The 16,006-nt window shown below is 40.5% G+C and overlaps 1 protein-coding gene across 4 annotated transcripts in view; it reads left to right on the top strand.

Moving 5' to 3' along the window:
* The window catches only part of Spata17 (spermatogenesis associated 17), a 229,704-nt gene that overhangs the window by 91,113 nt on the left and 122,585 nt on the right, over positions 1-16,006 (top strand). For all 4 annotated transcript variants that reach the window (XM_031338137.1, XM_031338127.1, XM_031338146.1 and 1 more), the window contains one exon: positions 4,873-4,996. In XM_031338137.1, coding sequence (XP_031193997.1) covers positions 4,873-4,996 — 124 coding nt within the window. The remainder of the gene's footprint in view (positions 1-4,872; positions 4,997-16,006) is intronic.

Genomic DNA, 16,006 nt, shown 5'->3' with positions numbered 1-16,006 from the left:
GAACTCCTGACCTTCCCTCAAATTACCCACATAGGCTTCCTAATTAAACAGACATAAGCACCCTAGCACTTAGTAGGACTATTTCAAGAAATACATTATAAATGTATGCAGCTGTAGTAAACTCTATAGTTTATTAGTCCCATGAAAGAAAAATGGAGGTTTATGGTGGTTAAAACAGCTAAATAAATGTTAATGAGGACACCCATGAAGCTTTCCTGAAAGAATGGAGAAAGACCTTTGAGGGTTAGTGAGCTGGCTCAGTGACTGAACAAGGCACAACCCTGCCAACCGAGTTCACCCTCAGGACCCATAAGACCCTTAATATGGATTGTTTGTAGAAATAATTTTGAGCAGGGTGTTGTTCCTCAAAAAAAAATTATGGAAAGTATTTTTCTTGTTTGGTATAGACTTTAGGGAAAAATCAAGAAACAATTTAACAAGCCATTGTAGGAAGAGAAAGTGTGTGTTGTGTGTTGTGGGAATGCACAAGTCATTGTATGAAAAGTAGTAATGTCAGCTTATATGTGCTCTGTCTGTCCTCACCTGTCTGTCATTCCCATGAGCTCTGCCGTCATTCACACAGAGACCTAAATACTTACATGGAGACAATACATCCTTTAGTAGAGTTTATACTTAGCACAGTGTTCTTACCATCCAGGACTGTCTTACAAACTAGATTGACTTTTCTATTCCAATAGACAGGAACAACATAGATGGAGTCTTTATTTTTATGAAGTTTGCAGTCTAGTGGGAGACTCAGATAGTAAATAAATGTGTGTATAAATGGCTGTAAGATTTTTAAGATGTATTTATTTAATATATGAGTACACTGTAGCTATCTTCATACAAACCAGAAGAGGGCATCTGTAGATGGTTGTAAGGTACCAGGTGGTTGCTGGGAATTGAGCTCAGGACCTCTGGAAAAGCAGTCTATTAACCATGGAGCCAACTCACCAGTCCCAATTGTAAGGGTTTTTGTTGTTGTTGTTGTTGTTTTAAGTTCTTGGAGGAAAAACAGATTTGCAGTGTTTTGAATGAGAAGAGCCATGGGAAGGATGCTGCAGTTAGGGTATGCACTACTGAAAGTGAACGTCCTCCCAATGTGCTGGGCTGGAACCAGCTGAGACCAAATCGTGGTAGTGCCAACAAGGAGCACTGCTAAGTAGGATGGACAGAGCCAGAGCCTAGCCTCAAGTCCTTGTAACATGTTACTACTTATTAGTTACTGGTGCCTAGTAGCATCTAAGTATCTTTTCAGTTTCATTGTCCTTTTAAAAGTAACACCCATCCTGCAGTTATTACTTAAAAAATAGCAAGCAGAAAGCATGTCCTAAGGAAGAGATGAACAGCATGTCTGGCTGTTCATCAAAATCATGGTCCATGTTTCTATGTAGCCACCCATTTCTAAAGCTGTGAACTTATAGCAAAAGAGTCACTAAACTGTTCCTAAACTAGCTTCATCCTCATCCTCATGTGTGCTTTGAAAATAGTGTAGTTACTGTCTCAAAGAGAGAAATCCTATTAATAGCAAGCTAAAATCCTAGATTAGGCAAAATAATGTCCTATGAATGTAACATGATCAAAGCCATTGCTTTCGGAGCCACACTTGGATTCAGGTTCCACTTTTCTAGTTACAGGTGTTCAGTAGAGATTTGGTCTGTATGTATCTGTAAACCAGGCAGGTGCAATCTGTTCAATGGGGCATTGTTTCCCCAATAAAACACTAAGAGTATTAAATCAGGTAATCAATGTGTCTTACCTGGAAAACGCCTCAAAGCAGAACAGTGACTAAAGTGCTCATACCGTTTGGATGGTTCGAGATCAGTGCGACAAGGGGGGAAGGAAAGAAGTGACCATGCCTCCGGTGCAACGAGACTGAAACAGGGGTCTAGTGAACGAGGAAGGACTGGAGGCTGAGAAGGGGAAGACTACATGGGAGCAATGCTCTGCATGGGTGCCAGCCAGCCTCAGGAGCTCTGGTATTTGGATGAACGTCTTCCACACTGGGGCAAAGGCCCCAGGCTTGTATCTTCTCTTAGTCAAGCAAGTGCAACCTGCTAGTTTCCCCCAGCCGGGTTCAGCTGGGATCAGTCAACAGCCACCATTCCTGGCAGCTTCCTGCTAGGGGCGTTAGTCCAGTGTGGGGGGGGACGTGATGTGGTGAGCAACCAGCTCCAGCCATTGTCTGCACACACAGAGCCCCATAGTGATGCAACAGAGCCTAGCAGATGTGCTCGCCCCTTAGCCATACAGCTTTCTTCAGGGATTGGAAGGTGAGACTCCTCAAGGTGACCTGTCTCCACAATGTATTATGGGGAGGATGGAGGTTTCTCCTTTCTTTCCTGCTGGTGAAAGTTTTGCTCGTGCCTCGTGCCTCTTAGGAAGCCAGGTACTGTGTTCTCATTGCGACATTTCAACCACACAATGTCTTTTGTCTCATGGTCCTATTTGTTGTTGGACCACACAGCTCCACTTACCAGAAGGAGTGTCATCAAGGGATTAGACACAGCATGAAAGAGCTGTGGTAAATAGAGTGAGTAGCCCTCCACCCCGTATATATGAATGCTGAAGGAAACGAAGGCTCACAGAGCAAGCACCATTCTGCATAGATTCAGCTTATCTGACCCTCACAGTAGCCCAATGAGAAAGATGGAAATCATAGTGTCTTTTTCTTTTCTAGATGAAGGTATTGGAGTTCAGAGGTTAGGCCGAAAGCAAAAAGCACAGTGCAGCTTGTATAGCCAGGGTCACTGCAGAGAGTGTCCTAACTGCGCCACTGCATCGCCTCCCAGTGGCTACTTCTATTTTTATTATCACGGTGATTCTAGAGTATGTAAATATTTATCATTATAAATGCCATGAGTAAAATGTACTCAAATGTAAATCTTTGTATTTATAGTAGTTTTGATCTTCATGTTTAAAGTGCTACCACAGAATTGTCATAGGCAATGAAAATGGTGCAGAAACTCTGAGTGTTTTCTGCAACAGCAAATAGGACCATGAGACAAAAGACATGCGCGGCTAGCTCAGTAGAAAAGACCCTCTCTGCCTCGTGTTTGGAAGATGGTATCTGCAGCCTTGCCTGTAGTTACATACCCTGAAGTCCAGAGCTTCTCGGTGCACTCTTAATGCTAACAAGCTCTTACTTGGGCTCATTTCTCCATCATATGAACTAGGACACTCAGTACCTGCACTGCTATTCTAAATTACCTCACAGGCTTGGGAGAGGACTCAGAGGAATTGATTACTTTTCACACAAACGTTTCTTACGTAATAATAAAACTAAAAGATTAAAATGTATAATGTACTTAGGCTTTTGTGTAACATGATTGTTATTTTTCCTGGTAAAAATTCTCATTTGCTCATATGTACCTGTCTTGAAATGTGTACCTTAAGGACAAAGAAAGGTCACCATTTCCTCCGACTCCTGGTTCTTTGTCAAAAAGTGGGCACCGTTAATGAGGTTTGTTTGGTACAGAGCAAATCCGCAGACACAGACAGAGATGCTTCCAATGGAAACAAATTTGTTTGGCTTTACCAGGTCACTTAGCGATTAATAACAGCCTTGAGATGCAGTCAGAGAGGTCATTGTACCAGCTTGCCAACACAATCTAAATGTGCAGCTAGCCCAGGTTGGTGGGTGCAGAAGCACCCCAAATACCATGCATAAAGGAAACCAGGCCATTTTATGCCTCCTTTTTCATATTAATAAGCAATTTTCAAGGGAAGGGTGGTAAAATAGGGGGCCGTGCTACTCCAAGTAATTCATTTATTTTGCAATTTAATCTTATGTTGGAAAAAAATTGCTCTGCTCCAGTAGCCTAGCATGGTGATTTTTAAACGTCACAGTGTTTCAGAAGTAACCTTGTGTGAAGTGAGGTAGCTTGTAAGGGGGGATTGCAACAAAACAGTTACCAGACACTCGGGGAGCAAGGAGAATACTTTTACTTTCTTTTTTTTCTTTTTAGTATATCTCCTTCTAGTCTTCCCTGGTATATATGAAGCAAACACTAAGGTGATTTATTTGAAAATTTACATATAGAAGTACACATCGAGTTCGATATCCATTTTAAAAATAAAACAGCGGAATTAAAATGCTGGTCTGACATGAATGATAAATCTGTCCAATGAAAACAAAAGATGTAGTCTTTCTTCCTTATTTGATAATATCATGTCCTATTTGGAAGCTATTTATCACACAGTATAATTTAAAGCTTATTTTTCATTTAAATTTCTTACGCATATACATAAATAAGGACTTTTTTCATTACTTTAGTGGATTTTTAATGCCTTAGAAAAATTTTAACTTAATCTATCCCTTTATTTAGATTACTTATATAATTGAATAAAATGTCAATTTTTTAGATACAGGGTAATATGTGCAATGTTATTGGTATTAGTTGAACTGTTAACTGAAATAAACAGAATTATGCATCTAAAAAAGTCCATACTTTAAAATGTAAAGTGATTAATATACAAAGTAAGTAGACATTTGTAAATAAAAATTAAAATTTAAAACTTACATCCTTCTTGGGATATTTAAATATTTCCAAAATAGCTAATCTTCAACAAAGGACACAGGTGATATTGAATGCCATTCACTTTACATTGGACTTTGGCATTTCTTCCCTCTCTACTGTATTAATTGTAACATGTGCACATTGGTGTTGAAAGCCCCGTCATGACAAAGTCACTTAAATGCTGTCTAACAACGGCAAAGATTTCCACAGAATTCACAGGCAAGATAAATTGCACCCTTGATTTTGATGGATGTGCCTGATCATTGCCCCTCAAAAAACTTGATTATCATCAGTGAAAGAATTAGGGAGTCAACAGATGCCAACAGAGTAACTGCTAACGATTTTGATGCAGGGAAGCTTTGGAGGAGTTCGCAGAAATGAAAGAGAGAGAAGAGAGAAAGGCTCTCCTGGAACGGGAGGAGGCGCAGAAAGATTACCAAGCCCGCAAGATGCATTACCTTCTCAGCACAAAGCAGGTAAGTCTACCTGTGCCTCGCAGCTCCCAGGAGCCACTTGGACCCCTAGCCTGACAGAGATAAACTAGCAGGCTGAATAGGACATGACTTGTTGAAAAGATACCACAAAGACACTCCTTGGAGTTCAATTTCGTGTTTTTGTGTCGGTGTGCACAGGCACCGTGATTGGCCTGTGACAGTGCTTCATAGAGGCAGCCCCGAGCCACTGGCAGAAATGGTCAAGTCAGCAGAGTGATCGCCCACAGTGATAACACAACACGGAGGGAGGGCATAGCCTTGCCTGCAAAGCTCATTCCAAGTGGCTTATTGTTGTGTTGCGAATTGATCAAGAACTAGCGAGTTAGTAAGCTGAGCTGCCTCTTAAGCGTTCTCTTTTAATTGAACGAATGTTGAGATTAAGGAAATTCTTCCTCCTTTTCTAAATTTTGATAGGCATTGTGAAGTAAAGCTTTTCAACAAATTGCCTCATATGGAGAGATAAATGTGGAATTCAGAATATTTAGAAATGTATTCCTATACTTAAGATTTTATTACAGTTGCTGAGAATGAGTGCATTACACATAGAATATTCTGCCCAGAGAAATATGGTTTTACATGCATGAATTGGCTGGTGAGATGGCTGGGTAGGTAAAGGCAGTTGCCACCAAGCCTGATGACCTGGGTTCAAGCCCCAAGCTCCTGATAGTGGAAGGAGGGAGCTGGCTTCTTTTATTTATTTATGTATTTATTTATTTATTTATTTATTTATTTATTTATTTTTGGTTTTTTGAGACAAGGTTTCTCTGTGTAGCCCTGGCCGTCCTGGAACTCACTCTGTAGACCAGGCTGGCCTCGAACTCAGAAATCCTCCTGCCTTTGCCTCCCAAGTGCTGGAATTAAAGGCATGTGCCACCACCGCCCAGCTGCTTCTTTCTTTTATTGACCTTAGTTGTGAATGAGGAGTAGAGCTCGTAGAGCTCTCTCCACTGTGGTCTCAATTGTACCGCCCTCTTCACCTTCAGTTCACCAGGCACCACTGGTGTTGGGGCAGTGCAGCTGAGGGAGACTGTGTTGTCAGACCTCCTCCCTTGGAGAGGAATATTATAAAAACGTCAGAGATTCTATCGGCCTGGCAATTTGGATTATGAAATAACGGTGATCTTTCTATGTAACTATAGGTAACTAAGGACATAAAAGGATAACCTTTGAACCTATGGAGGATGGCACCCCAAGGGCACACTTCTTGGTGATAAAGTAGAAGAGTGATGCCATCTCAGTGTCCAATCTGGTCACTGGTCTGTGGGCTCAGTGCTGCCAGGTGATGCTGGCAACCGCATGCCTTCCCACACTGCCAGGAGGTCTGATCTGCCTCTTTCATGCCAGTGTCTGTCTCACGATATACTCGAGGTAGAGCTCGGAGACTACAGAGCTTTACTACACTGAGCATGGCTCCTCCTTAGCCTGGACTCTTGACTAGCATGTCTCTGAATGCCTACCCTCCATGGGTACTGTGCTGGGAATCTAGTCCGTGTAAGGTTATGCTAACAGACCCTTAGCCATAAGGCACACTCGGCCTCATTTAAGTCGGCTGTCACACAACGTTTTTAATAGGAGAAAATTGCTATCTATAAGCAGTTTCACTAAGACTAACAACCATTTTCAGTTTTGATTTTGCTGATACAAGGAATTTTAAATACTTTCCCTATATAAGAAACAAAAAGATATACTTCTATGTGAGTGTTGTTACTCATTTACCTTAATGACTTCGCTTTTGGGTGGAAATTGAAGTTTGGATTTAAAAATATTTTTTCTTAGTTGTCTAGGCTAACTTCCTGGACTGCGTGTGCCTAGGACAGGTGGTCTCACTTCCAAAGACACATGGTCTAATTGTCAGTAGTGAGTGGAAGTTCTTTTCTGTGAGAAGTTTATTTGTGCACAAGCAGTTTTGTTGAACTGTGTAAAAAGAATGTCTGTAGCATTTTTAGAAAACAACATAGTTTATTGGAAGTTTCAACAATTTAGTGATGGTGCTATTAATATGCATTGTGCAATAGTAATGTTGACACTATATTCCTATAGTTCTAATGTAGCCTAATATTGTTAGTAGATATAAAACATTAGTCAGACAAACAAGCTTTAAAAACACTGAGGAATCTTGCAGAGCAAAATTGTAATTGTTAATTTCTGTATTTGATAATGCTATTTAATGAATTAATAACCCTAGACTGGGTATGCTGATGTATTGATACTTACAGGCATAATTTAAGCTTACTTTTAAGCCTATTTTAGTATGAATCTGATGTATTTTTTAAAATAGTTTCAGGAGCTATTCATAGCTTTATTGTTATCTCATCTTTATTCAAGCAAATATGTTTGTGCTAATAGGAGTTACATGAGTAAATAACTAATATTGCAATAGGTGAATTAACAGACCCCTCAGGGCTTTATTAATTAAAAAGTTCAAGTCATAGTAAAGCGCCTCTTTTATATGTTTATTTCAATCAGAAAGCTGAACATGGTGACTTATTTGCATAAATAATCAATCACCATTTACTAGTAGTAATAAGGTTAATTTGTTGCTGCAGACATAACAGGATTAGTCAATTATATTTCCTAGAAAATACTATTTGTTATGCACCCGCCACCTGTAAAGCAGGATTGTGTTTAACGTCCTTACTAAATGAACACATCAAAAAATCCTTGTCCCTGTAAAAATTTTTTGAAAGGAGAGCTAATTTTAGTTGATTTGAATAAAGTAAAATGCAAGCAATGCTTCCATTTGTAAATTTATCTTTCTGAGAAGATTGATTATTTAATAAAGTTATTTATTTTGATTCAGTAACCAGTCAAACCAAATCTAACACATACAGGGCATATTTCCTTTGAAGAAAATCTCATTTACAGATTTGTTTTATTCCAAAGAAGCTGACTTCCATTCCTCTGCCCTTGTTCTCGGTAATAAATTATGCTGTCTGCTCCACCTACTGGTGGCTGTAAGCAAAGGCCTAGTACTGAACTCACTAAAAGAGAACATGGCTTCCTGAGGCTCCGCAAAGTCACAGGATGCTTGGAAGTCTCCGGATCCAAATGACAAGAGCTAGCGCTTTGGAGATGGACATCACTGTATAGAACGATCCTTAGTAGTAATTAGCTGATGGCGACTTCCCTCATTTTCATGTTGATATGATCACGGGAAACAACATGTAAACACAATATGGAGCAATCAATATAGCTACATATTTTATTTTGTGTCATTTGATAGTTTACATACACTCAAATGGAAATTAAAAATTATAGAAATAATTTTCATGTCATCATTTGCATAATATTTTTGTGTTTCCCTTATCCTAGTAATTTTCACATGGATACAAAATTAATTCTTATCATTTTTGTGATATTTTTTTAAATATGCGCTTTACTGTGATCATTATTGACAAACTATAATTTGAAATACTTAAATATTTAAAAAAAATGCATGCAGTCATCTTTTTTTTTCAAAACCATACCAAATTGAATTTATATAAGGAAGGAATATATTTTAATTAAAACTTAAACTTGACCTAGTTATAATAAACTGGTAGCCTGTTAAGTGGGAAACATGTTTAGAAGACAAAGATTATGAGATTAAAATTCTTAATTAGAAATACTTAGTTTTTCCAAATTGTGTATTATCTTCTATCCTGTCCACCTAAGAGAGCAAGCTGAGATGTTGTCTGCTTATGTACATTAAGGGCTTAGTATGTGACATGTGGCATGTACTTCTGTCTTGGGGTGGAGCCATGGAAAAATGGCAATCCCTCTGTGTACACATGCCATTGTTTGCACGTGTAATGGTGTGGGTGCATCTGGGTCAGGTGTCTTGTGAATTTGGAAATACTGTGTTTAGAAAGGCTTTGCTGTGGACAAGGTTCTTAGGCTAGAGCACGCAGCTGTCACAGGGAGGCTCATGCTGTTGACACACAGCCATCAGTGACTGGAGCACATTTTATGCCCACTGACCTTAGAGGCCACTTCGTTCACTCAGGGATAGTCTGGCTCCTTGTGGTTACCTGGCTGTACCTTTTCTTGGCTGCATGCATTTTGTCACGTGACTTTGACTTCTCCATCTCCACTGCCTTCCACCTCAGCATTCCATGTGTAAGGACAGCTTTTGCATGCCCGTCTCCCTCATTCAAAGCAATGGCTGTGTTCTCTAGAATTAGTTAGGTAACTCAAAGCTCATTATACCAGTGGATTTCTTACAGAGGAAGCTTTCAAAAACACTGATATTTCATTTCCACTTGATGTTTGTCAACCTCAAAAGGAAGGTTCCATGTTCTCCGTTTGACAGACTCTCTTGCACCCACAGATTAGCACAGCTCTGAGAAGTTTCTTATTTGGTTGGTGACAGTTAGTGCAGAAATGCACCAGTGATGAGCATGTTGAGACTGAGTATCTGCAGAATGATCAGCTTAAATGGGACCTGTGCATCACACTCCCTTCCCACAAGGCTCAGGGGACACAGACAGAGCCAGTGGCCAGGAAGGGCTGCCATGAAGCAGTGTCTTCTGCATGTGGAGGACAGCTGTTCTCCCCACAGCCCCTGCCCCTGGCTGCTGCGCTCCCCACAGCCCCTGCCCCTGGCTGCACCAGACCTGCGCAAGGCAAGACAGTCAGCATTCTTCTGTGGAGGCGAGAGGGACTCACAGACACCACACCCCCTAGCTGAGCAGCTTTGGACAGCAAATGGCTGCTGGCAAGGGACAGTCACTTTAAGGGCATGGCCCCTAGTTGGTCAGCCAGGCTTCAGTTGGTAGCCCCACAACCATGAGTGTGCACAGATTGATCCTGGTAGGTCATACAAAGTCATTTTTAAAAAGCGAGAGGACAAAAGAAGAGAAAGATGGGAACAGGGTTGGGTGGATCTGAGAAGACTTTTTGGAGAAGTCGGGGGTAGATGGGGCAGATCTGAGAGGACTTGTGGAGAAGTCGGGGGTAGATGGGGCGGATCTGAGAGGACTTGTGAAGAAGTTGTGGGTAGATATGAACAAGATAGTTTGTATATAAATATGAAATTTTCAAAGAACTAATACAAATGTTTAAAACAACCCTTCCTTTTCAGCATAGACACTGACAGCCCTCCGCTATCCACCTCCACCCGCTATCCGCCTCCATCCTGCCTTTTAGTCTTTTCTTCCTTTGCTCCTCAGTGTGGTCATCCCATCCCAGCCTGACATTATATTCAAGAAAAGCTCACCGAAAGGATTTCCTAACATATGGATGAAGCTGATTAGTTCTTCCAGCTAGTTCGAGTCTGGACGTTCAGAGTCCTACTCTCGCGCCAAAGGGGCAATTCTAACAACTTCCCACCACACTGGCCTTTCCCTCGGCTTTCCTTTCCTTTTAAAGATGTTTCCTCCCTCCCATTAAACTGCTTTGTCAATGAAACATATTAACTGTTCAGCCGTCCTTATTAGTATAGATTGGTGGATACTGAGAGAGTGTTAAGCGTTCATAAGAGGAAGGGGAGAAACATCTTTCCAGGAGCCAGAGAAGCACAGAGCAGGACGCGGTGGGAGACTTGGGGCTGGCAGGAAGCAGTCTCGGTGTGTTAAAGCACTCAAGGACTCCATGTACCATCTGGACAATAGAGTAGGTATTTATAGCTCTACAATGAAAAGGAGTCGACACAGGAGAAATCTGCCAGTCATTTTGGAGGGCTCACCACTACTTAACTTCCATTATTAGTCCCATTACACCCTGTACCTCCTATGTTTGTTTTCTTACTCATATACTCCCTGCTACTGATTCTAAATTCTTTTGTGGTCTGTCCTTTTGTTATGGCAAATTTCTACAGGAGTTAAAGGGGGCTTGGCACTAAGACAAATCGATAAAGGTATGTTTTGGGTAGGAGCATTTGAAGGGTTATGAGGGACAGGACCTCACTGTATACACAGCCTAGGCTGTCCTGTAACTCACTAGGGAGTCCAGACTACTCTTGAAATCACAGAAATTCTTCTGTCTTAGCCTCCCTAAGGGCTGCGATTGCAGAAATCAACGCTCGTGCTAGGAGTGGGAGGTAGTGTTTCACACTTCGTGGGAAGAAGTGCACACTGAACTTCGATAACAAACAGAGCATGGTGTGGGATTGCTAAGGGCACCCTGCCAGCCCCCTCTTCCAAAGGATGGCTACAAAGGTAAGGGATGAGTGCTTGTTCGCAGTTGTACCCAGCTTGTATAAACTCAGGAGAACTCGGTCGCTAGGAGCCACATACGATTCACCAAGTGACACCTACGTGTAAGGCACCCCACCTCCACTTCTGAGTCTTCTGAGCTCCTCATTGCTAGTTAAGTGTTCTGGCACCAAACTCCATACAGAAGATATTTAGTGCTCACAGAAATGTGCTTGGTCAGCCCATGGACACTCGTGGAAAAAACTAGAGCCTTTGTGCAAAAGGATAACACAGCCGTGCATAACTTGGGCAGCTATGGAAATTCCACGTGCATGACTCTAGCCAACTTGAATGTATCTGTCTCCACACCTTTGTCTTCACAGTTTCGTGAAGCAACAGTTACCTCTGCAGCAACGAAAATGTTATCCAGGTGATTTTCCCCCATTTGTGTGATGGGTAGGTTTATTCTTTCGAGAAGATTGTGCAACAGATGAAGGGCTGACCTCTGGCTTCTGGAGGCACAGTTCAAGAAGAGAGCCCATGAGTCTGGCCATTCTCTCTGCATCCCATTGAGCAGTCGGGATGCCACCCTGTGTGTCATCCCTTGCCTTTGTCAGCCTCTCTTCTGAAAGACCAAAGACTGAACTGCCACGAGAATTAACTCAGCATCAACTCTTGTATTTACATCCTCCCTCGTCGGTGTTACGTATAATTCTCATTATATTGTAGTGGATAGAAAAGGACAATTATTTACCCTCTATTGTCATTAAGTAGAAAATGTAAGTGGGGAAAAAGTTGTCACCTAGTCCCTCCTCTGCTCTCTTCCCTTTGTCTTGACAACCACAAACATCTAAGCAATTCAGGCAAATATGTAGACAGAAGCAAAGGACAATCAGAAGCCACTGGAGAGAGATGCAATGTCAGAAACTATTTTTTTTTTCAATACACAACACTAAAAGTATTTTTTAAATGGATTCTTTAGGAAGATATCATAAAACTTCCCCTTTGGTAATTAAAAAGTAAATCTTGCTATGAACCTAAAGCTCATTTGATTTTGGAAGCCATTTTAAAAAATATTATTTTTTAAGTTATGTGTCTGTTGAAGGGTGGTATGTAATGTGCATGGGAGTGATGGGGCTCTTGGAGGTCAAAGACTTTAGGTCCTCCAGAGCTTCTATGCTAGGTAATGTAGTTCTACATCCAACCAAATGAATAGATTTATGCTTGGGATGTAGCCCAGTAGGAAAGCCCTTGCTTCCCACGCTTTAGGTACTGGGTTCAGTTTCCAATAATGAAAAGAAGAGGCCAGTGGGGGTGAGGAGGAAGAAGAAGGGGAAGAAAAGGAAGAGGAAGAGAAGGAAGAAGAAAGGAGGTAGGAGAAAGAGGAAGGAGGAAGAAATTATTATGATGATATGACTTCAAATTCATATAAAATATTAAACATCTAATGGTGTTTAGCCACTCAGTCTCAAATACAACTAATTAACTGCTTGACCCAGATCTATAATATTTGCTCTTTATGTTTTAACAATAATTTTGTTGCATTTTCTGAAGTGACAAGAGAATTATTCATTTTCTACTCTAGCAATAATAATCTAAATTTTTATTCCTATGGAAAGGTTACATGATGTATTATACCTTGGACTTTTTTCTTTCCTTTCCTTCTTCCTTTCTTTCCTTCTTTGTTTCCTCTCTCTTTCTCTCTCTCTCTCTTTGTCCCTCTCTCCCTCCCCTCTCTTTCTCTCTCCCTCCTTTTCCCTTTGCATTTTTTTTTTTTATTTTTTGAGACAGGGTCTCATTATGCAGCCCTGACTAATGTAGAACTCACTATGTGGATCAGGCTGGGCTTGAAGTCTCAGAGATCTGCCTATGCCTCCTGAGTGCTGGAATGAAGGCATGAGCCACCACACACTCATTTTTAAAGGGGAGATGTCTCAGTTTCATAGGAAATGCTGAGAATCAAATTTTGTCCTTGCAATTCATGTGGCCATTGGAACAATTCTCCCGAGTAGCTTCTGGCCATGGAGGCTGCAGATCATGCCTTTCTGATGCGTACACACTTTCAAGGCTAGACTGGAGTGCAGCCTGTGGGGCACATTCTCTCCTGAGTGAGTCTGCACAGTGAGTGGACTGCAACTTCTGGGGAGCAGCTGCTAGAGGAGGATTCAAGTATATTTGGAGACAACAAAACTTACATAAATATCGCTACTAAACCCAAATTAAAAATATACCCACTTCATCTTTCTTTTTCAGATTAATCCCAAATATATTGAACTCTGCGCCCCCCCATGCCTCAGCATACAGAATTAACTGTATTAAGTACTTTTGCAATTCTTCTTTTAAATGTATTCATACTTGCCCTTTGTTTGCTATTAAAGCATGTACACCTATATAGGCCTACCATAGAACTCTGAATCATAAAGTAATACATTTTATACCTGATCTTAGCCCAATGCCAATAAGCAGTACACAACATATTATATATCGATCTACATATGTATAGAAGTGTGTGTATCTCTCTCTCTCTCTATATATATATATATATATACATATATATACATACACACACATATATACACACGCATATATACACACACATATATATACACACATACATATATATACACACACATATATACACACGCATACATATATATACACACACATATATACACACATACATATATACACACATACATATATACAAACACATATACACACACAAACACATATACACACATATACACACAAACACATACATATATACACACAATATATACATATACACACATATGTATATACACACAAATACATACATATACACACATATATACATACACATAAACACACATACACACATACACACAAACATATATACACACACATATATATACACACATACACATATATATACACACACATATACACACACACATATATACACACACACATATATACACATATACACACATACACACATATATATATATACACACATGCAATATATACACACACATATATACATACACACACATATATACACACAATATATATATACACATACACATATATACACACACATATACACACACACAAAATATATACATACACATATATATGCACACACACTTATAATATATATATTTACACATACACACATATATACACACATACATATATACACATACACATATGTATATGTACACACATATATATGTACACACATATACACATATGCATACATACATATATATGTACACACATATACACACATACATATACACACATATACATATACATACATATATGTACACACATATACACACATACATATACACACACACACATATATATATACACATATCCATATATACACATACACACACATGCACGCGCACACACACGCACACACACACACACACCTTTCAATGCTGGAGACTGAACCCAGCATTTCTTCCATACTGCATATGTGCTCTCGCCTCAGTGTTCCCAACTTCTGTAGGTCTTACATTACATCATTGAAATGACTGCTTTATTTGAATTTTTATTTATGTAACTACATAAATAAAAATAGCCCTGCCAACTGCTCCGCAAACATTCAAGTGTTGAGTTTCCTGTGTTCTTTGAGGTACCATTCCCTACTCCTTGTTTTATACTTTAGTGTACCACTTACCTTCCTTATCGGAGTCAGACCTTCCTCCTTACAATGTAGACGAAATGTCCCCAGAAAGGGGATGGTAAACCCCCCTCTTTGCTCTTTTACAAGTCAGGGTCTCCTTGTGTGGCTCTGGCTGGCCTTGAACTTTCATTGATCCTAATGTCTTCTATCTCCTGGCACTGATAGTTTGTATAGGCACTAACATGTTTTATCTTTGTCCTAATTCTGATTTATAATACTTTTAGATTTAAAACAAGTAAAAAAGTTTAGATGTTAATCCTAATCACTCAGTGTTTCTTCTATGAATTAAAAACATAAAAATAAAATTATTTGAAGTCTATCATGGTTTTAAAAGTGATATTTGTTTGCCCAATTAAATTGTTGTGATGTTTTATAGTCCATTTCTATTTTTTATTATTTTTCTTTTTACAGTCTGACTGCACTTTCCCCTCCCTGCTCTCCTCCCAGTTCCCCTCCACACCCCCGTCCCTCTCCCACATCTTCTACTCTTATCCCACTTCTATTCAAAATATTAAGGCTGGACAAAGCAACCCAGTATGAGAAATAGGGATCCAAAGGCCAGAAAAAGAGTCAGAGATAGCCCAGAGATAGCCCCTGCTCCCTCTGTTAGGAGTCCCACGAGAAGACCTAGCTGCACAACTGTAAGGCATGTGCAGAGGGCCTATGTCAGTTCTATGCATGCTCTCTGGTTGTTGGTTCAGCCTCTGTGAGCCCCTATGGGCCCAGGTTTAGTTGATTCTGTGGGTTTTCTTCTGTGAGTTTTTAAAAGAGTAAATCTTTTAGACAGAGGGGAGGCTAACACCACTAGAGATTCTAGACTGCCCAAATCAAGCCAGATCATATGCCAGGCAGAGTGGATGGGATATTCACCCTCTGTTCTGTCTTCAGAACCATTGTCTTGATGGACTGGATGGGGCAGAAAAAGGCCCCACCTCAAGCGTATGCGCCTGCATAATGGGCCCCACCTCAAGCGTATGCCTGCATAATGGGCCCCACCTCAAGCGTATGCCCGTGCATAATGGGCCCCACCTCAAGCGTATGCCTGCATAATGGACCCCACCTCAAGGGTATGCACCTGCATAATGGGCCCCACCTCAAGCGTATGCCTGCAGAATGGGCCCCACCTCAAGCATATGCCTGCAGAATGGGCCCCACCTCAAGCGTATGCCTGCAGAATGGGCCCCACCTCAAGCGTATGCC

The sequence above is a fragment of the Mastomys coucha genome, unplaced genomic scaffold, assembly GCF_008632895.1.
Source record: "Mastomys coucha isolate ucsf_1 unplaced genomic scaffold, UCSF_Mcou_1 pScaffold1, whole genome shotgun sequence".
NCBI classification, from domain to species: domain Eukaryota; kingdom Metazoa; phylum Chordata; class Mammalia; order Rodentia; family Muridae; genus Mastomys; species Mastomys coucha.
The sequence above is the reverse complement of the archived record's forward strand: the minus strand, read 5'-3'. Positions and strand labels throughout refer to the sequence as shown.